We start from the raw sequence: 22,121 nt of genomic DNA, 5'->3' as shown, positions 1-22,121 counted from the left end.
CCACAAAAGGGTTCTGGACCATATTGTGTTCATTCCGCTCTTGCTCTGGCCAGTTTGTCGGCATTTTCATTGTCCACGATTCCCGCGTGACCTGGAACCCATCTCAGCGTTACTCTGTTACGTTTTCCTAGGGTATTCAGTCGACTCATGCAGTTTTCTACCAACTTTGAGGTGATTAAGTTGTACTTTAAGGCCATCAGCGCGGCCTGACTGAGTTAATATAAATTATGTGGTTGGCATAATTTTTTCGCAGGTTAGCTTCCGCACATTTAATAATGGCGTAGACTTCTGCCTGAAAGATAGAGGAAAATTTACCCAGGATTTGAGATAGCCTAAGCTTCGGCTGTTCTCCATACACGCCAAAGCCTACGTTAGGGCATATTTTTGACCCATCAGTAAACCATATAACAGAAGAACTAACTATTCTATTTATTCTTTAATGCCGTTGACATACCAATAAATTGATTGAATAACTTAATACTAACTATATTAACAGTTAATCAAGTAAATTATTCAAGTTGCTGCTTGGTCTAGTAAATAATTGATCGCGAGCGGCACCGGTCCCTCTTGCTGTCAAGAAAAAAATCCCCGCCTTCATCTGGCAGACAACCCACACTATTGGACTATACTTTAAGCGAATCACTCACGCAGAGATTGACAAATATGTCTTGGAATGCAAATGGAACCAAAACCTCTGGAAGGCAACAAAGTAGTCAGTGTTCTCCGCTTATTAGGTCCGGTAACACATGAGTGCGAACTGACAAGAAAAATCTCAGACCTTTGCTACATGACAAGCCGGTTTATTTAAACCCATTGACACGGATAATCCAAAAAATCCACAATTCAATCAAAAAAAGTAAGATCAAACATTGGACTTGATCTGAGACTAGCAGCTATGCCTGCCTGTGATTCCTACTGATGATGATGATTCATCCGACCGATTTCGGTCATGGTGCCCACTTCGACTTAGCTGTCTTAGCGGCGCTGGTGCGCCCAAAGATGGCTTACATAGCCGATCTTCGCGGCAAACTCCTCGCACATTGAGAGTAATTACCCGCCGCCAACATAATTATAGTGAATGGCGGCAGATGGACGGGATTTACATCATCGCGTTTTGCGTCGAGTTCAGTTGTGCGCTGCTCGTTAAATTCGCGGACTGGCCTCTAGACAACACAATCTCCCGCCATTCTAGGTGCTGTGCTACCAAGCCTTCCCATTGTGATTTGAGAGGGCTCATTTAGTATCTTTTCGTATTCTGCTTCTGGACATCTTTGTACTTGACTATCTGAGGAGTTGACCGCCATGTTTCCGCTTACCCTCCTCAAGTTCAAAGTAGAAGATTGATCCCTACTATGCTAATTGAGGACGAAAGACGCAAGAGGACAAAGTGACTGACATAGCCCACAGAATCGCTAAAATCAAGTGGCAGTGGGTGGGGCACATATCTCGTAGAGCTGATGGCCGCTGGGGCAGTAAAGTTCTTGAGTGGCGACCACGAGCCGGAAGACGTAGCGTGGGCAGGCCTCCCACTAGGTGGACCGACGATTTGGGGAAGGTCGCAGGAAGTGCCTGGATGCGAGCGGTGCAGGACGTCTTTCGGCTGAAACGAAAGAACTAACGCTAAGAGAGATGGCTAAGCTAAAGAAATAGCCAAAATGGACCCTCGTAAAGCACTTGCATTTGATCTGGTCACCATGAAGTCATGGTCTTGACAATTATAACACTGAGTGAGAACCACGCAAGTCTCTTAACTTTGGAAATTATCCATAAGGCTGGCAAGTCGCCTAACGAATCCTCTTATCGCTCAATTAATCTGACATTTGTATTGTTAAAATTATGGAAAAGGATCATTCTTGCTCGTTTATTCCTTTGCCTAAGTATGACCCATGTAATATAGTATACCCGAACATAAATTTTGACAGAAACCATACCAACCATAATCAGTAAAATGTTTGGAAAAGAAAGAATCCTGTACGTCTGCTTTCGCTGCGGCTTCAGCTGGGTTTATCATAAAGGACTACACGAGAACCTGATCTCAGCCAAACCCGCTATCCAAATATCAAAGTACTATCTATGATCAAGAGAGCTAATTTACTAAGGTAAACCACTGCTCTAGTGGCTTAAACCCCAACCAACTGCAAATCACCTGATTAGTATTGACGACAGATACTAAAAATGCAAATTTAAAAAAAAAACCTAATGAACAAAGGTCAAACAAGGTCACGCCGCCGACGCCGCCGCCGCCGAGGTCAAAAAGTCGGCGCGCCGCCGCCGGCCAATTTTATATCGGCGCCCACCTCTACCATGAACAACCTTACACAATCGCTCCGCACCCCCCCCCCCGTATGAAGGTTACTTTTTATTCAAAAAGGTTACATTTTTTATATTTCTGGTAATTTCTGACAAGACCCGACTGGCAACACTGCATTTAAAAAAACAAAAGCCAAAGTCGATTTGTAAACAAACAGTGCGGTTGTGTTGTTAATTGCTTTTATCAATTTTTATGTATTATTATCCATTATTTCTGTAAAATAAGCAGTGTTTAAGTGTATAAAAATAATATTAATCAATTAATCTCTTTCAATGTTCTTTATAAAATAAAAACATGTTAGGACAGAGGCCAAAGTTTATCCGTCCCGGTAAGTTTTCTCACATTATTTTATTATTAATAAACCTTTGAAAGATTAGTTAGATTAGTTTTAACTGTTATTACTATTTAAAGTAATACTTGGTTACTTTTTTTTATTATTGCGCGCTAACTTTTCTTGTCATAACCTAAAAAGTAACTTGAAAAGAATGTTGCTAAAACATGATTTTGTAATAAACTAGTGACTCGCCCCTGCTTCGCACAGTTACAATGTATTACTCTTAAAAACCTTCCTCTTGAATCACTCTATCTATTTAAAAAACCGCATCAAAATCCGTTACGTAGTTTTAAAGATCTAAGCCTTAGAAGAAGAATCTAAGATCTAAGCATACATAGGGACAGACAGACAGGAAGGCGACTTTGTTTTATAATAATATGATGTACAATGGCACATTTAACTTATGGATTTCTAATAAATGCCTTTCGCTAGTAATCAAAAGTAATAACCTAGTGAGACAGTTTTTCCAGTTACTAAACAAATGCTATCGAGTCAACTGTATTGAGAATTCATTATTTAATTACTGATTTATTTTAGGTGACGATGATCCCTTATACCCAACGCGCAACAAAGATGGTGTCATAGAAACGCTGATAAATCCGAACACAGACTCAGCGTTGGCAACCGACAATGATGCTCGGTCCAACTTCGTTTACAACCGTCACCATCATTTACCATTGGAGACTCAACGGCAAAGATTACCGGTGTTCCAGTACCGGAACCACATCTTGTATTTGTTGGAGAAGTATCAAACGTTGGTCCTGATCGGTGAAACTGGATGCGGAAAGTCCACTCAAGTCCCTCAGGTAAGTGCTTTATTACTTTTTATCGTATTAAATTTAAAGCAATACATTTTGTATAAATTTTTTTACGTTTTTTTTTTGCTTGCTTTGAAGATGCATCGTTATTGTGTAATATTCAACAAAATATGACACACATCTCTTTCTAGCTCTATGATGATTTGTTTACTAAGAAATCTAGATTATCCATTTACATAATCTGTTTTACTATCATCTATTAAAATCACCTGCAGCAACATTTGACTAANCCTCCCCCTAGGCCAGAAGCTGGGTAAGGCTAGCCCCTCCCCCCAGCCCATAGAAACTGGTTATGAGTTGAGCTCCGCATTGCATCGAATCCTATAAAAATGTGGGTTTTGGACATAGCGATACTTATTTTTCACAACTTTTATTTTTAAAAATTACTGGTCGATAGGTTACTTTATTTTGATGAATAAATGTTTTAATAAGTTTTTTTCTAAAACTGATAGTTGAGCTGGAAAAAAATATTTTCCATCCCAATAGTACGCCGGCTGCGCTCGATTCGGATATAGTGACGTCACGCGGCCCTGCGTACGTTGACTTTTAGCGGCAAAAACGGCCTATGTTTATTACTTAATATCTTCGTAAGTAATGGTCCGATTTGGATAATTCAAAAAGATATATCTTTCTTATGTCTTAAAGATTAACGTAGATACTAGTTTTATTGAATTTTCTACAACAGTACTGATCCTCATTGCAGCAAGAATTTACCAAGTGTTATACCATTTTGGAATCCTTACTAAATGCGCCAAATTATGACGTCACATGCCACACTTGCGTAGTACTTTTTTTTTTCAGTACAGTCAGTTTAAACGAGACAAAATTTTTATTTTGAAAAATTTTTTGGGAATAATGTATTTTTTTTATCCAAGCTGGAGCAGCTGGTTTTGTAATTTTGATAACAATTTAGAGAAGCATTAGTGAGACAGTTTTTCCAGTTACTAAACAAATGCTATCGAGTCAACTGTATTGAGAATTCATTATTTAATTACTGATTTATTTTAGGTGACGATGATCCCCTATACCCAACGCGCAACAAAGATGGTGTCATAGAAACGCTGATAAATCCGAACACAGACTCAGCGTTGGCAACCGACAACGATGCTCGGTCCAACTTCGTTTACAACCGTCACCATCACTTACCGTTGGAGACTCAACGGCAAAGATTACCGGTGTTCCAGTACCGGAATCATATCTTGTATTTGTTGGAGAAGTATCAAACGTTGGTCCTGATCGGTGAAACTGGATGTGGAAAGTCCACTCAAGTCCCTCAGGTAAGTGCTTTGTTACTTTTTATCGTATTAAAGCAATACATTTTGTATAAATTTTTTTAAGGCATTTGTTTCTGCTTGCTTTGAAGATGCATCGTTATTGTGTAATATTCAACAAAATATGACACACATCTCTTTCTAGCTCTATGTTGATTTGTTTACTAAGAAATCTAGATTATCCATTTACATAATCTGTTTTACTATCATCTATTAAAATCACCTGCAGCTCAAAATAATGACTCCATACATTTGACTAAACTTTTAGAAATATTCAAAGTTTCTTCTATCATTATCCAGCCGATGCTGGATTAGTACGTCGTAATTTGTCGTCATCGTAATAGAAAGTGACGAACAGCAGGCGTCTTGTTTTCTTTTTTCAACCGACTTCAAAAAAGGAGGAGGTTCTCAATTCGACCCGTATGTTTCTTTTTCTATGTTTGTTTCGCGATAAACTCCGCCAATTATGAACCGATTTGAACAAATCTTTTTTCGGCGTATAGGTAATACCTCAAGGGTGGTCCCATTTAAATTTAATAATAGAAAAAACAACCCCCAAGGGTGGAAAATTGGGGATGAACTCTTTTATACGCAATATCTCCGCCGATTATAAATCAATTTGAACGATTATTTTTTTGTTGAATAGGTATTATCAAAAGGATGGTTTCATGCGAATTTGAAGAAAATAGTTCACCCCCAAGGGTGGAAAATTGGGGATGAACTTTTTTATACGCAATATTTTTAATTTTTAGTTTTTTTGTGTTCACGCATTTGAAGTCGGTTTTATTTTTTTTAAAAGTTAATTATGTTCTTTTTGTTTACCAAGTCAACATTATCAGTTGATCGCCTTGTCTAACCACTTCTTTGAAAGTTAAGACAAGTAACTTTGATAATAAGAAAACGGCAGGCGTAGCCAATTCACCAAGACATACGCCCGTATTCACAAACGATACTTGCTTAAGTGAATGCACAGCGTTGAATAGAGCTCTGTGATTGGTTCGTGTGTTACCCTGTGCGTCCACGCGCACTGTGAGACCTCATAGTAATGTTTGTGAATACGGGCAATAATCAATCACGCCTTGTCTAACCGCTGCCGCGCTGTCTAAAACTGTCGTCAAGTAACTTTGCTAATAAAATAATGGCAGGCGCACTTATTTCGTGCAACAAGTCAGTTGCTTGCTTAGTGCTTGCCGTGTAAGTTCTCATAAAAGTGTAAACATGTAATTTTGCTAAGTAAAAACGGCAGGCGCTTATTTGTTTACCAAGTCAACACGATCAGTCGGTTGCCCAGTGTTTGCCGCGGTTGTGTGTTAACACCGGGTTAAATAAGATAACGATAACAATATTTGCCCATTAAGTGCGGTGACTAATAGTGATACAATGATAACGTTTGAGTATTAATATCGACTATTTATTGCGATGAAACCTTTCTATGTTTATATTCTCCCTTCAGGTTTTCTTGTAAAATATTTATAATTTTTTTAGCTTTGTAAAAACTTCTTTTGTGCCAAACTTTATTACGTGTCAAACGTAACGTGTGGTGTCCAAGTTTATTTCTCGTAATGAACATACAAAGAAAAAAAATGATACATACATATAGCCGAACATAGAACCTCCTTCTTTTTTGAAGTCGGTTAAAAATGACGCACGTCTGAATCGAACCCGGGACTACCGATTGTAACGCTTCATCTTTTGTTAGAAGTGATCATGTCCTCTGTCTACCTATTTTATACAGAAAATACTAATCTTTAATAGCTTTGAAACAAAGCTTTGAATCGAGTTTCTTTTTCATCAATCGAGTTTCAATGTTTCATTAATAAAATTAAACACCAAGTTTAATTTTCTTAATTAAATATTGAAGTCGATGCGACATGCGATGTGGAAGTCATTGGGGGAGGCCTATGTTCAGCAGTGGACGTCCTGTGGCTGAAATGATGATGATGATGATGAAACATTGAAGGTGGGCCCAGTCACCTGAAAAAAACTATTTAAAAATTCAAACCAGGGACTTGGCCCGTGGACCAAGCTAAAAGTGGGCCAAGTCACTGGAAGACTCAAAAATACCNAAAATAACTCAAATCTATTTTGTGGAAATACTGAACATAGATTGTAGTTGTACAACCTATGTTCAGTATATGCACTTGTTTTCTTTTGTGTAAGGAAGTCTAGGTGTGCAGACGAACGTTTTTAGTCGAAAAACAATATTCTCTCGTACGGTATTTCATCATTGACAACTCATCGCGTGTAGGGGCACCATGATAGGTCCATGTTAAATACATTTTCATACTAGATTTTTTATAATAGTTTTTCAGCAAAACGTCATCTATGCCGAAATGCATTCAACTTGGTTTATCAGTGAAAAAAAAAAACAGACAGCCCTACTCTGTGTGTAGTATTAGTATTTTTAAGTATTTATACAAAATCTTTGACTCATTATAATAACATTAACTGACACAATATACTTTCAATTTATTCCCTGGTGGATATCAACAATTTTTTGTATGTTTTTTACAACAGAATAAAAACTTCGTCCTTTTTTCAAGTCTGTTAAAAGGAAAAATAAAGATTATCCCGTTCTCTCCGGTTCTTAACTGTCGTGTGGTTACCCCAATCGCGTGATGGCTCCTCTCGCCGCGACTCGGTAGATAGAATCTCATTAACCTTTCACCTGTCATTGTTAACAACAGAATGACAAGTGTTTAACTGATAACTGTTGAGTTACAATATGAATTGAGTGTAAGCAAATCCTCCATTTAGGGCACACTGAAAACCAGCGTCGTGGCCTTCGTCACCGTGGGCCACGGCATATGCTGAGCGGGGTCCCATTGTGATGGGCATCGCTGTGCGACAGGGTGGCACTGCTCAGTTTACTTTCTCTTCCATTGTATGTTTTATGTCACCTCTGTCTTATTTGCTTTTTTTTATTAACCTTCTTGTCTTTTGTGATGTTCATGGCAATAAATGTTTCTTTATTTTCTTTCTATTTGCATTTTCATCATCGTCATTTCAGCCACAGGACGTCCACTGCTGAACATAGGCCCCCCCAATGATTTCCAGATTGTGGTAGCTTTATGAGGTCGTTCCAACGCCTTCTTGCTATCTTTGTGGAGTCAATCCACCTTGTGGGTGGACGTCCCACTTTGCCTCTTAGATCAGGTAAAATACAGGGTGACAGGGATTCGACCTTTTTCTTGAATGGGGTCATACTAGAGATCATCATCATCATTTCCTGGACGTCAACTGCTGAACATAGGCCTCCCCCAATGACTTCCACATCGCACGGTTGGTAGCGGCCTGCATCCAGCGCGTTCCTGCTACCTTTATCAGGTCGTTGGTCCACCTTGTGGGTGAGAGATCATTAGCAACAAATAATGTCCAGTGAACCAGTTTAAACTCAGATCTTAAATCTTCTTTTTTTAGGGTTCCGTAGTCCTGACAAGGAAGCCTTATTTTGTTAAATTGTATGCAGAATTGCAGAACAAGGCTGACCGCAATTGCACCTGATGTTGTATGAGATCTGCCTTGTAAGTGCTTATTCATTATTATCGCCTTGGCATTTTAGCGATAAAATTCTTTAGTATTTCTCTATTATTCTCTTTGGTCTTACACGTTTGGATCAACATTAGCATCTTATGCCGTTGTAATAGTAGCCATATTGAAACAACAAACGTATATCTTGACTTGCAGTCGCTAGCGTATCCATCTCATGACGGAACGAAATAAAAATACGTCCATTCAGACGGCCGATTGAGTTAATTATTTAATCACCAGCAATCAACAGTCTTCAGGATGATCTAATTTGAGCCGAAAAACTGTTCGAATGGTCGTTATTAATTTACGGGTTATTCACACAGTGAAGCTTATAGTTTACAGTAATTAAAGTAGTTTACACATCAAATTGACATACTTTTTATGAGTTCATGAGCTGTCAACAAAACGCCATGGGAATATCGCTATTCATTTACTTCAGAATCCCTACTAATATTATAAATGCGAAAGTTGTCTGTGTTTGTCTGTCTGTGTGACTTTCACGCCTAAACCACTGAACTGATTTTGATGTTTGGCATAGAGATAGTTTGAGTCCCGGGAAAGGACATAGGATAGTTCTTTTCCCGGTTTTTGAAACAGGGACGTGTGCGATAAAGTTTTTCTGTAACGGAGATAACGCGGGCGAAGCCGCGGGCGGGAAGTTAGTTTTTTTTTTATAAATAAGGAGCCTATGAAATCACATGAACCTATGAAGGCGCTGGACGCTAGCCACTGCCAATAGGCCAATCTGGAAGTCATTGGGGGAGGCCTATGTTCAGCAGTGGACGTCCTGTGGCTGAAATGATGATGACGACGAAGTTCACTAAAATCTTCTTCTTATTCGTTACGCTCTTGGCAGAGCGGTCGTGGTCACGTTGAGGCGTTGTTCACATCGGTTGTAAAGGCGGATACAACTCTCCGCACGCAATTGCAACGAAACTGCAACTTCTAGTTACTTTTGAGTGACCATTTCAAACCGGTTTCAAACAGGTCGCGTCATGTGTGGTCTCTCAACGGAATCTATGGCAGAAACTTAGATGCAACTCAAAAGTAACTAGAAGTTGCAGTTTCGTTGCAATTGCGTTTCACCGTGTGTTCTGGGCCTTCGAGAAGTTGAATATTGTAAAAAAATGTTACTTGCTCGAGACGTTGCGAAGTTGCGAGTGTAATAGTTGCAGAGTAAAAGTCACCTTGTTCAACGTTAAATAAAGGCAAAACTAAGGTCAACGTGTTCCTTTTCTGTGTGTATAATGACGTCATCATCATCAGGTCATTTAGTCTCCACTACAGGAGCACCGCCCTCTAACCTACCAGAGGCAAATGGGGCATTTGTCTTACACTCCCCACGCTGGCCAGATGGGTTGGGGAGGCCTGATGTTCGCATATTTGTCTCGAGTCGCCTCTAAAATAATCACGTAAGAAAAAAAATACATAATAATATTATGTAATTAAAAAACCGGCCAAGTGCGAGTCGGACTCGCGCACCGATACTATTACTTATTCTGTGACAGAGGGTTCCGTACCATTGATTTATGAAATTAAATTTTTACATTCTTTATTTAAGTTATTAGTACGAGTATGAAAGATTTACGCGGTAAGGTAAAGGTTTTAGAAGTTAGAGGGGGGGGGGGGGACCAACTTTTTTCCACTTTGGAAGCGTCTGTCACGCAAACTATTCGGTTTAGAAAAAAAGTATTTTAGAAACCTCGACATCATTTTTGAAGACCTATCCATAGATATCTCACACGTATGTGCTTGATGAAAAACATTTTTTTTTGAGTTTCAGTTCTAAGTGTGGGGAGCCCCCAATATTTATTATTATTTTTTTATTTTGGCATCAAAATCTTAATGCGGTTCACCGAATACATCTACCTACCAAGTTTCAACAGTATAGCTCTTATAGTTTCGGAAAAAAATGGCTGTGACATACGGACGGACAGACGGACGGACAGACAGACAGACATAACGAATCTATAAGGGTTCCGTTTTTTGCCATTTGGCTACGGAACCCTAAAAAGGAAAAATAAATGAAAATAAAATAAAATGAAATCTATTTATTTAATAAACATTAAGATAATAAATTTTATAACATTAACTTAAAATTACTTAAAAACTAAAAATTTAAAATTACTAACTAAAATTAAAACAAAACAAAAAGATAATTATCATAACAAAGTCAGCATTCTTAAAACCTTGCCGAATCGACTTGGAAACGTCAATTATTTACGTTTTCAAGTTATTTTAATTGGAAAATTCAATGTTTAAATTTTAAATATTTTCCATTGAACAGTTATAGTTGAACGTTCGTTCAGTAAACGATGAATATTATGTTAAAGTTGGACTGTCACAGACAGACATAAAGGATTTTTTTAAAGTTGATTATCTTGGATTTCATTGAACCCATTATCGCTTTCCAGGTCACTGATCGTTAGTTAAATTCCTGCCTACGGTAATATATTTATTCAAGTTTCAAACATTTTAATTTGGGATGCAATTCTCAATAACTAAAAACTAAAAGAATTTCGTTATTATTTATTAAATTGCAACAATATAAGGAGCCGAATTTTAACTTGATAGTGTAGACTGTTTTAGCCTGCGTTTGCGTAAATTCATAATTAAGGGAAAGGGAAGGGAAGAAGAAACGAATGAAAAAGAAATTTAAATAACTACTTTTTATTTTAACATTCTCATAGTAATGCACAAGCTTTTTATCGAGTTTTTATCTTTTGTAAATATGTGTTTTATTTTTATTAATCTTTAGGTGTTTATCCATTAAGTAGGTATTAATTAATTAATAGGCGCCTATAATTGCTCATTATCGTCATGATCAGAAAAATAATGAAATTTTTATCACCTTCCTAAAACATGGTGTGATAGAAGTAAAGATAACAACAATAAATATAAATATTGTAATGTAAATGATGGCGTCCATCGATACACAGATAACTTATCTTATCAAAATAAATTATGAAGAATTATTTTATTTGAATGAAACATATAAATTAAGAGCGCTATCTGCTTTGTAGTATGACTAATTATGTTTAGTTAATGTAAATAGTATCTGGTTTCTTTTTTTCTTATTACTTCAAATGGTTTGAGTTTTTACGTTTGTTATTGTATTAAAAATAAGAATTAATAAAAAAGGCAACGAAAAAGAAAAAAAGGGAAAAAATTTTCTTTAAAAAAATTTTTTTAGCAAATTTCCTATTTATCTATTGAAAAATAGAATAAGAATACTTAATTATTATTCAAAATAATCGCAAATGATTTTGACGTGTTGTTTATAATAACTTTTAGATACAATGTTGCTTGGTAACATAAAGATACATTAATACATATCCTATGTCGAAACTTTATCCAAAGAATTACTTTTAAGCCGTTCTGAACAATAAAAAATTGATTAATCATTACGTACCTATACCAACGTAGTTGCCGATATCGCTCGTACCAGCATTCCAGTTTCTGGTTTGTTAATACGGTCCCTAAGTTTCGGGTCCCATTATTATGTCAATCGGCGACTTTTACATCTTTTGTCTAGACCTTGTGCAGGCTAAAGTGAGCTTTAAGTGCGAGGGTTAAGGTCAGCTGTCGGTGTTCTGGTGCCAGCAAGAGTGAACGACGCGACCACACGAGCACACTACGCCCCGCGCGATCCAACGGTGCGCACGCATTGTGCTTGTCGCAGCATGCATACTTTCTGTGTATTTACAAAGATGTTTAAACCGACGAGTTCTGTGTACATGTGCTTGTGAAATAAGAAACAAACGGTCAGTTCACTCGGCCATTCTTCGCGCGTTTTGTTTACACAACAAAGTGAATGCGCCTCGATTTGTGTGTGAAACTGTGAACTGTGAAACTCCAGCACCCATGGGCTCGAGAGAAAAAATCCACGCGATTTGACGCGGTAAAATGCATCTGTACTGCTCAAGCAACCTCTTTGGGATCGCCGAAAAAAACGACTTCAACTGGAGAACGTACACGTTCATTTACAAGTTTTAAGTGTTTCAAGTGTTACGCATTGTTTTGAAGTTTCAAAATAGAACGATTCTGCGTGGGGTTTGCCGACACCGGAACGCCTGCTCCACATAAACCATCATCATCGTGGGGTATTTATAAAACCAATGTTTGTGCAGCGTTAAAATTACATCAGAAACCATATATTGTTACGAACACCACACGTGTCCAGTTTGCCCTCGTAGATAGTATTGGATTAGAACTTTCTATATATATATAAAACGGAATATAGTACAGCAAAATGATGTGGCCTTCGTCTCAAGCTAGTAAAATACTAACGTGTCTCTTACTAATAATAGTGGTATACTGCATTTATATGGATACGTTTTTGTTTTTGCGGATACAAAATTACAAAATTGACGCATTCCAAGTCCAGGAGAATGTGACTGTTCAGGAATCGTCGACGCGGAAGACTGACAGGGTGCTCCCGAATTACGAGGATGTGATTTGGGTGCCGTGTAATATAAATCCTTTATGCCATCCCACGGTGAAGGGGCTAATGGTGGACCATATTAACCATTATATCTACGGACCTTTAAGTGCCATAGTCGATGTAAGTCTCAGAATATCTGACAAGTTGTTATTCATCACGCCAAATATGATTTCTTTCTTCCACGTTCTCGTGGCAATAATCGGCGGGAAGCTCCTGACTTGCCAGAATTTGGCAGCCCGGCGGGTCGGGATCGTGTTATTTCAAATCAGAATGTTTTTAGACGACCTTGATGGCCATGTGGCGAGAGAGAGAAAGCATATTAAAGGCGAGAGGTCAGAAGTCGGCACTTTGGGTTATTGGGTCGATGGGGTATGCGATTTGATAGGGGTGATTGCTATGATGACTGGTATAGTAATTTACTTGAAAAACAACCCTCCCAGGCGAGGATACAAGGGTACTCCAGTCAGCACGCTGCCTTATCATCAGTTGAAAGAGATAAATTCCAGTGAGGATATAGAAAAGGACCACACTGCAGCAGAGATAGGAATTTCGTACAAAACTAAAGTGACCTTCCAAAGGATAGTTCAAGTATTAGGCTTATTTTCCGGCCAGATGGTTCTATCTTCTCTAGCTTGGAATAGATACATAGATATTTATCAGGATGTGCTTGAGAATTGTACTGAATATGATGTGTTCAAAAGAGAAGCTACGTTTAAATCTGGTACGTTTTTTATGGCGACTTTACTGTGGAGGGTTGTGAATCCTCATAGTTACCTCCATCTGCTCTCTTTGGCGGTTTTCTGTGATAAGACTTGGTGTTTCTTGAAGGCGGTGCATTATACAGGTTACTTAGCGTTAGTGGTCGCTGTGGGCACTTCAGAGTATTTGGTCGAGAGCATCAGGACGTTTGTCACGAGTGGCGTAGATAGCTCATGATAGGTGTAAGTGTTGATAAGCTGTTACACGTTGACTTAGCTCAGGGTTTCTCAAAGTGGGGTACGCGAACCGCCATGTGTCAGACTTAAAATTGTCCAAAATCTACATCTTTANCCTCCTAAGTACAGATCTCTCCGTCAGGCCTGGATGTCACTTGATTCAAGTAAACAAACAATAATCAACTTGACTGCTCGATTATTGGACGAGGAGGCCAGCTTGAATGTTGAAGATGAGAATGAAACAGCTTTATTAGTGGCAAAACAGAGTGCAAAAAGAAAACCTGTCCCATCTTCTAAGGCAAATAAAGAATCAGAAGAGAAATCACACCGTTTTATATGTTACAATTGTGGAAAGCGAGGTCACTTCGCAAGAGATTGCCGAGCTCCCAAACAAAAACAAAATGAAGGGGAGAGAAATATGTTAGCTTTCAATGTAGCAAGTGCTAACTGGAAAGATGATGATGAGAGCAGCAAATGGATATTGGACAGCGGTGCCTCTGCTCACATGTGTTACAAACGAGAAAGTTTTGTGGAACTGTATGAATATACTGGATCTCCACTGAAATTAGGAAATCAAGAAGCAATAGAAGTGATAGGAGAAGGAAATGTTCTGATTAGTAGGTGTGTCAATGGACAGTGGGAGACAAGTATCTTGAAAAAGGTGCTTTATGTACCAAACCTGAGAAGAAACCTTTTGTCTGAAGGAGCTGTGACAAGGCAAGGCTATATTATTGTGAAGAAAGAAGCTGATGCTTTGATTTACAAAGACAATAAAATAGTGATGTGTGCATCTTTACAAAGTAACAATCTATATGAGTTAAAAGTGAAAACAGTTCAAAATCCTGTGTGTAATGTTGTGCAAAAATTGGACTTAAAAACATGGCATGAACGTTTAGGACACTTGAATGTCAAAGAAATTGAGAAAATGTGTAAAAATAATGTGATAACTGGTGTGGACTTATCAGACAGTGACAAGTTTGTATGTGAGGGCTGTGCTTTTGGCAAGCATGCTCGTCAACCATTCCAGAAATCCAACAGGGGACCACTGCAACCAGGTGATGTTGTTTACAGTGATGTTTGTGGACCATTCAATGTGCCGTCTGTACAAGGTATGAAATATTTTGTCATTTTTAAAGATGCTGCGACAAGTTTTAGATATGTGTACTTTCTAAAAAACAAGTGTGATGTGTTGAACTGCTTTAAAAAATATAATGCAAAAATCAAAAACTTTTTTTCACATGGTGTGCGCACATTTCATACTGATAATGGTGGAGAATACACAAGCAAAGACTTTAAAGAATATTTAGACAGTGAAGGTATCTCTCATGAACTCACAGCCCCTTACACTCCTGAACAAAACGGGCGGGCTGAAAGAGAAATCAGGACAATTGTAGAAAGTGCTAGGTCCATGCTGTATGCCCGTAGTCTACCACTCAATCTGTGGGCAGAAGCAGTCAACTGTGCTGTTTACTTATTGAATCGCACATCCTCTAGCCAAACTCCTAATATGACGCCTATAGAACTGTGGAGTGGTGTAAAACCTGCCTTGGATCATATCAGAGTTTTTGGGTGTGAAGGATATGTCCATGTACCTGATCAGTTGAGAACAAAGCTGGATTGTAAAAGCCACAAAATGATGTTAGTTGGCTATGATAATAACAATTACAAAATGTATGACCCGAACACTAAAAGAATTACAGTTTCAAGAAATGTAATTTTTAATGAACAGAAAAGTCCTGAGATTNAGTGGCGTAGATAGCTCATGATAGGTGTAAGTGTTGATAAGGTGTTACACGTTGACTTAGCTCAGGGTTTCTCAAAGTGGGGTACGCGAACTCCCATGTGCCAGACTTAAAATTGTCCAAAATCTATATCTTAAAAAGCGAAAGGTCACTGATTGACAGACTCACTCGTTACGAAATCTCAGAAACTACAAATGCTAGGGGTCTCAAATTCTGCATGGGGGTTCCTGTTAGAACTTAGGTGCTCGCTAAGACGGGATTTTGCAAAATTCAACCCCTAAGGGGGTAAAACGCGAACCACGCGTACGAAGTCGCGGGCGGCCGCTAGTTACTCCTGAAGTTGACTCCATTTGCGACAAGAAACAGTGCTTGTTTCTTCACATTAACATTTCTTTGGCAATTCATTGAAATTAAAACCTTATTTTTTCAATAGTCAATTGTATTTTTTTTGGGGTGTTCATTTGCTAGTTTTAAGGGGTTTGTGTAGTCGAACGTTTGAGAAACCCAGACTTAGTTGGTCATTTTGCGTCCATTGTTATTTACGGAGTTATGGGATTCCCAACGGGTTCCCTATTTAGCTGTTATCGTTTCCCGGAAAGTATACCTACATACTGTTGGAATTTCGGGACGATAAAGGAATTACATTCGCATTTTGATGGGAATGCCATTGTTATTAATACAAAAGTCTAGTTTGTTAGTTAGTTAAGATATTGTGGTATATTTGGTGCCATTAACCTAAGTGTAAAGTTCGCTCGTTAACACGTTCACAGTTCAATCAAATTAGTGTAAAAAGGGTGACGTTTTTATAATTATATGTAAGGAAATATTGATATAGTAATCACCAGATCGACTTTTATGAATCAGTATCGCTTTGTATTACAAATATTAAACAAATGTAGTATCAATCGTATTTGTATGATAACGAAAAGTGTGTTTATAAATCTCTCAAAATAAAATATGAAATTTTCTTCAAATAGAAAGCTTGTTTCGAAATAATAAAGTTGAAATTACTTCATTATTATGGGTTACTTGATGTGCTGTCGATCGTATTCAATCCAATGCTTTACTTGTGTGTGAGTTTCAAATCTGTTTACTTTTAGTAATGGTTTACGTTTTAAAGAAGTATGTCTCTTAAATCTAATATTAGTTGGTTATTTACATATTAGAACAAGTTCAAATTAATTTGAAAATTATAAATAACTTGAAAAAATCGAACTGCCTAAGGCGGGAATTGAACCCACGAACGACGAAGTTCAAATTAAAATTCAAAAACAAATAACAAATGTCATTAAACCTTGATAGGTTAATATTCACATAATTAAAGTTTCTGGTTGCCATGTGTCTGTATTATTAATAATATGTATAACTAGTATTATGAATCGACGTTCAAAATTAGATTCAAACTCAAGCTCACGTTCAAAAGTTTGTTTATACAGGGTGTCCCAAAATTCGTCTACCCCTGTTACTGCAAATACACACAGTATTTTTCTTTTTACTTTAATTAATTATCTTTTAAACGCACGTATAATTTCTTCTTCGAAACCGAACAGCCTTATCCACGTTCTCCCGACCATGTGGGCCGATTGATGTCACGTTTGTGCTCTACAGACGGGCGTTTTTAACGCTAGTTTTACCACCATAGTGCCATGAAGTATAGTACAAATATTATTAAACTCTGTATTTTTATTTCAAACACTGAACGTGACGTCCTACGTCCACTGACGTGACGTAGGAACGTTTAGCGATTTTTAACTAAATTCTGCCCTACTTCCTTTCATATTTCTTTTAATTGTTAATTTTTGTCTTATTGGTATGCAATAAATAGTATCTGTCGTTCACATTATCTGTCATTCAATTAAAACTATAACTTTTTTATCTGTAATAAAATTGCTTTTTAATGACAAGATTAAAAAGCAAAATATTTGTCATATTGTTTCAAAACAATTTACTATCGGCAGTAAATAAGTACATAATTATTGAGATATTGATTCAAGTCTGTCTTCTGTCTATCATCCATTTGTCCGTAAAATATTACTAGATTTCCGATTTTTATACTTGCATAAATCAAGGATTGCCGATTCTAAACAAAAAGACAAAAAACATGTCAAACACTTAACCTCTATTATGTTATGCCTCGTCTATTCTTTCTTACTTTGCCTCAAGACGGCCTTAACCCAAGGGAAACTTCAAACAATAGCACAATGGGCTGATTTAAAATGCATTGATCATTTTGAATGCATTTAGTGAATATAATGCGAAAATGTAGGTACTTTGTTCAGCGAAACTGTGTCTTATTTAATGATGATAGATGCGAGTTTGCAAAGAAAATGTGTAGTCTAGTGTGCTGTTAACTGTATGAACTATCCCGTTCTTTAATTAAATGACAGATACATGCAAAGTCACGTATCAATTTTGTTTTCAACTACTTGTACTATGAACCACGGTAGTCAAAATTACACTGATACCTGATTTGGTGTCAAGTAATCATGTTTTCTATCTTTCTTTATTTTTTTATCTTATGTAGTACCTATTATTGCTATGCTAATTTGAAAATAAAAATAGTCTTATGTCGACTTTACTTCAATGAAAAATCGTATCTAAAGCCGATCAAAATTAAATAATACACTTGTATCTTTATGTTAATTTTTGGTTATCAATTTATTAATTTGATATGATAAAATGTGTGTCACTTGATGGATTATTCAGTTTAAACCGTTTATTTATAGTTAACTACATTTAATTTTTAACTGCGGTTTCTGCGAGTCATTGTGCGATTACTAGAACATTGTCAAGTTTATCAAAATCAGTCCAGTAATTTTACTTTCGCATTAATTGTAATATTAGCATACCTAGATGTTTTGTTGATCAGAGATCGTCAAAATCTTCAGACTATACGCAGCGTTTCAGACGCTCGTCTGTGTTGTCCTAAACGTGGGTCAGACTGACATGTGTTGATAATGGCGGCCTGCATTAGTTGGGAACTCAGATCATAGAAAGAGAATAGATATGAAGTCGCGCGTAACTACAACGAGAACCAGTGTCCCCACATTTCCCCCACCACAGCTCCCACACACACATTCAACTGTGTAAAAACAAAGCGACTCAGAGTCTACGACAACATGTGCAACCGGCTTAAAAGTGCTGTGATTGGCCAGAAGGCATGCCTTATGGCCAATCAATGGCCGCGTTACGTCACGCACACTTAGAAAACGCTAGTGAGAGAACAAAGATAAAATGGAGTCGATAAGATATCGATACTTTAAATCGCTAGGGACAAGGCTCGAAACTGTTTTCACAAAATGCTTATGTATGAAAACCTTTTTATTATTATTAACTACTATCACGCATTTACTTTTTAATTATGGCGATCTGCGTACCGCATATGTTTATCAAAAATAATGCCTATATTAGGCTTTCAACTAGCTCTTATAGTAATTACATAGTTGACAGTTACTAATTACTTCTACTGTTATTATTTTTTTTGTAAAATCTTATAATCGCAAGTAACACATCATTTTTTATTTAGAATTACAAAATAGAAAATTATAATTTACTTCTATTTATCGATAATAGGAAACCGCATTAGAACACGAGCACGGCACTATGTTACGACCGGCACATGCGGCCGTACTGTGTATTTTCACACGACAATGGATATCGGAAGATATTAAATACATTGCGCAGTAGTTGAGCATGACATAAAGTGGTTGCTAACTAAATCGTCAATGTACAAGTGTGTTAGAATTTTTATCACCCCTGATTTCGATATCGCAGTAACTGTTACGGCAATGAATTCGTTCGTAAAAATGTTTAGTTTTTTTATTTAGAAGCAAAATACCTACCAATGGATTTGCAATACTTACATGTAGTAAATGACTCCATTGTTCCTGTAGTTCTTCGTTTCACTTGTTTTATTGCACGTAACGACGCATTATCCAAAATATCGGAGAACATTTCCTTAGTACGACTGAAACGCGACTAACCTAGCTACGCGGCCGATATTCGTTTCTGGGCATATCGCGGAGACACGCGCCACGCCCCCGTTTCACATCTATTCCCTTCTATGATCTGAGGTTGGGAACCAGTTTCGTAATACCTGCTCCCTAAACTAAACCTTATCGTTTGAGCGTTAGAGACGTTAATTGATCGCGAGATTATTACATGTTTCAACGTCAGCACGATCGAAAGCACTGCAACGATGATTATGTAGTATCTTATACAGATGAAATAGGGTTTATTTTGCCACAAAAATGCATAGTCTGATGTGCTCTTGGCTGTAGTTTTAGGTTAATCGTAAAAATCGTGGATCTCGAAATTTTTACCTTCAGATTTTAGGTGGTTTATGGAGTTTCGATTGTTTAGGATGAAAACATTAGTATGTATTAAATTAAATATTATAGCTAGGGNAGCTGGGGCATAATTTATACAGCCCCCATCTAGTAGGCTCACGAATCGAACCCGCGACATTTGGCCCGAAAAATTAAGTACATTATTTTTAATAACAATGCGAAAGTCATTCTAGACGTGGCTGCGCATGCACAATGTTTAATTGATTAATCCCTGGCCACCCTGGCCGACTTAATGTATTTGTGGTGCAAATACATTAAGTCGGCCAGGGTTTGCACGCAGATTTTTTTTTTTTTTTTTACGGCGACCCCAGTGCCCCAATGGTCCTTGCTGAAAATCAGTGTCGTGGCATCTTTGTCACCACGACTAATGCTGAGTCAGGGACCTTGTGCCAAATAAACAATATTCTATTCTATTCTAAAGTTTTTGGCCTGCATTGCATCTCACCTGATGGAAAGTGACGATCAGGCGAAGGTGGAAGCGAGCTTCCCTCGTAATCCTCAACCGTAGAGGAACTGGCTATCTTATCTTCAACTGCCGAAACAATGCTGTTAAAATTGTTGTTATGGCGACAGACTTTGGTAAAGGTGGTGGTAACTGAACTATTAGAAAAACATAGAAGGAGTTCGAAGTTAAGGATCGACTCTAGTCTTCTGATTAATTTCGTTGCGGGTCCAATGACAGTTTAACTTTCCCCCGGGACAATCTTGACCTTCACTGGTTGAGTCTTTATTGGCGGTCAAGCTGTAGATCCTGGCTACACAGGAGTTGCAGCGGTGGGAACGAGAGGTGGGAATAGTCCCGTAGCGTTTGTAATGTATGGAATATGTACTTTTTTCTTGGCATTTTATCTCAAAGACTTAGTTAATTAACCTATTATTACTGATGTAAACTTGAGGAAAACTAGCAATTTGGTATGCCATACCTGCGTATCAAAGAGTTGTATACAATTTCAATTTTCCTTCCTCATATGCATTATGAGGCACAGTCAACGCATCATAGCACCTAAGTATTACAAATTGTATAAGACGCAGTGTAGCTTTAGGTACCTTTTGTATAATATACTGGGCATTATGTATGGCAGAGCAGTAGTAATTTAAACTAATATTCTTAAAGGATTGTTTATGACTTACTGATTGGTTATAAAAAGCTGAATCTCTCGAATTAAATTTTTCTTTCATATCCAATTTTTCAGATGTTTTTTGCATACTTATTCAAGTTTAGGTACTATACCCTGTATCTGTTTATTAGAATAATCCCAAAAACCGGGACAGTCACTATCTTTTGTTTTCGATGGATTTTAAACTATACATATAAGATAAATTTCATCCAAATCATTTGTGTTTAATCAATTTTAATGAAAAGGCAGACGGAGTTACTTTCGCATTTAATTATTAGTATAGTTACCTAAATAAATATGTTTTATGTCCAACTGCGTGAACGTAACGGTGTAATAATACCATTATTTTATTTCCGTCATCGTGATGCTGTTCTTACGTGTTCTTTACGATGTTTCACGCGTGATTCATTTTGAGACGCAAATAGTGACACGTGTGTAACATATACTTTAATATGTATGTTCTTTGCGTGACACGTGTAATCCATAGTAGACTAGACATTCCGCTGCAACTCCTGTGTAGCCAGGATCTACAGCTTGACCGCCAATTAAAACCCAACCAGTGAAGGTCAAGTTTGTCCCGGGGAAAGTTAAACTGTCATTGGAACCGCAACGAAATTAATTAGAAGAACATATGAGTTCGAAGCTTAGTGCACGTACAGTAATCAAACTAATTGATTAAAATAAATAAACGTAGTATTTGTAGGCGGTGTTATCGCTGAAAAACGATTTATAATTGTTTTAAATGCAGAATGATTGTTCTAAAACTATGTGTCTAAAGTACACGCTTAAATGAGAATTTCAATGATTATATTAGCATAACAGGTTTCTAGATTCAAAATGTCATTGAAGAAACAGCATTTGAAAGAATAGTTAGTAAAATTAATGAAGATGTGTATTTAATGTTGTAAATCTATATCTATAAACTAGCTTTTGTAGCCCAAAGCTAGTCTATTATCTGTAAAACCTAAAGGTCACTGATTGACTGACTCACTCACTCAACACGAAATCTCAGAAACTACTTACAAGTGCTAGGAGTCTCAAAATTTTGCATGGGGGTTCATTTTAGAACGTAGACCAGGTGCTCACTAAGAACGTATTTTACGAAACTCTACCCCTAAGGGGGTAAAACGGGATCTACGCGTACGAAGTCGCGGGCGGCCGCTTGTGGTATTAATAAATAATTTAATTAAGAGGCTGAAAAGGCGACTAAGTTTCTTCAGCCACTTCTCAGCACCAGCCCATATGTTGTCCCGAAGTGGTGGTAGGGC

At 37.5% G+C, this 22,121-nt stretch overlaps 2 protein-coding genes across 4 annotated transcripts in view; both read left to right on the top strand.

Annotated features, from left to right (window-relative positions):
- The first annotated feature begins 2,605 nt into the window (after positions 1-2,605).
- Positions 2,606-22,121, top strand: part of LOC114350758 (probable ATP-dependent RNA helicase DHX35) — a 51,010-nt gene continuing 31,494 nt past the window's right edge. Inside the window, exons 1-2 of one of the 2 annotated variants that reach the window (XM_028301672.1) lie at positions 2,606-2,639; positions 3,183-3,451. In XM_028301672.1, the coding sequence (XP_028157473.1) occupies positions 2,606-2,639; positions 3,183-3,451 (303 nt within the window). Of the gene's footprint in view, positions 2,640-3,182; positions 3,452-4,492; positions 4,741-22,121 lie in introns of those variants that run through there. The other variant, XM_028301673.1, reaches the window with a different exon arrangement.
- Cpes (Ceramide phosphoethanolamine synthase) lies at positions 11,633-16,451 on the top strand. Of its 2 annotated transcripts, XM_028301674.1 has the most exons (2): positions 11,633-13,634; positions 15,400-16,451. In XM_028301674.1, exons 1-2 carry the CDS (start codon positions 12,518-12,520, stop codon positions 15,408-15,410), a joined length of 1,128 nt encoding a protein of 375 aa, XP_028157475.1. In that variant the 5' UTR covers positions 11,633-12,517; the 3' UTR covers positions 15,411-16,451. The 2 variants fall into 2 exon arrangements, with proteins under 2 accessions (XP_028157475.1, XP_028157476.1); XM_028301675.1 differs by lacking the exon at positions 15,400-16,451 and having other exon boundaries at positions 11,636-13,752.

The sequence above is a fragment of the Ostrinia furnacalis genome, unplaced genomic scaffold (genome assembly GCF_004193835.3).
Source record: "Ostrinia furnacalis isolate ACB-3 unplaced genomic scaffold, ASM419383v2 OfSCF0969, whole genome shotgun sequence".
NCBI classification, from domain to species: domain Eukaryota; kingdom Metazoa; phylum Arthropoda; class Insecta; order Lepidoptera; family Crambidae; genus Ostrinia; species Ostrinia furnacalis.
This window is presented reverse-complemented; position numbering and strand designations above follow the sequence as displayed.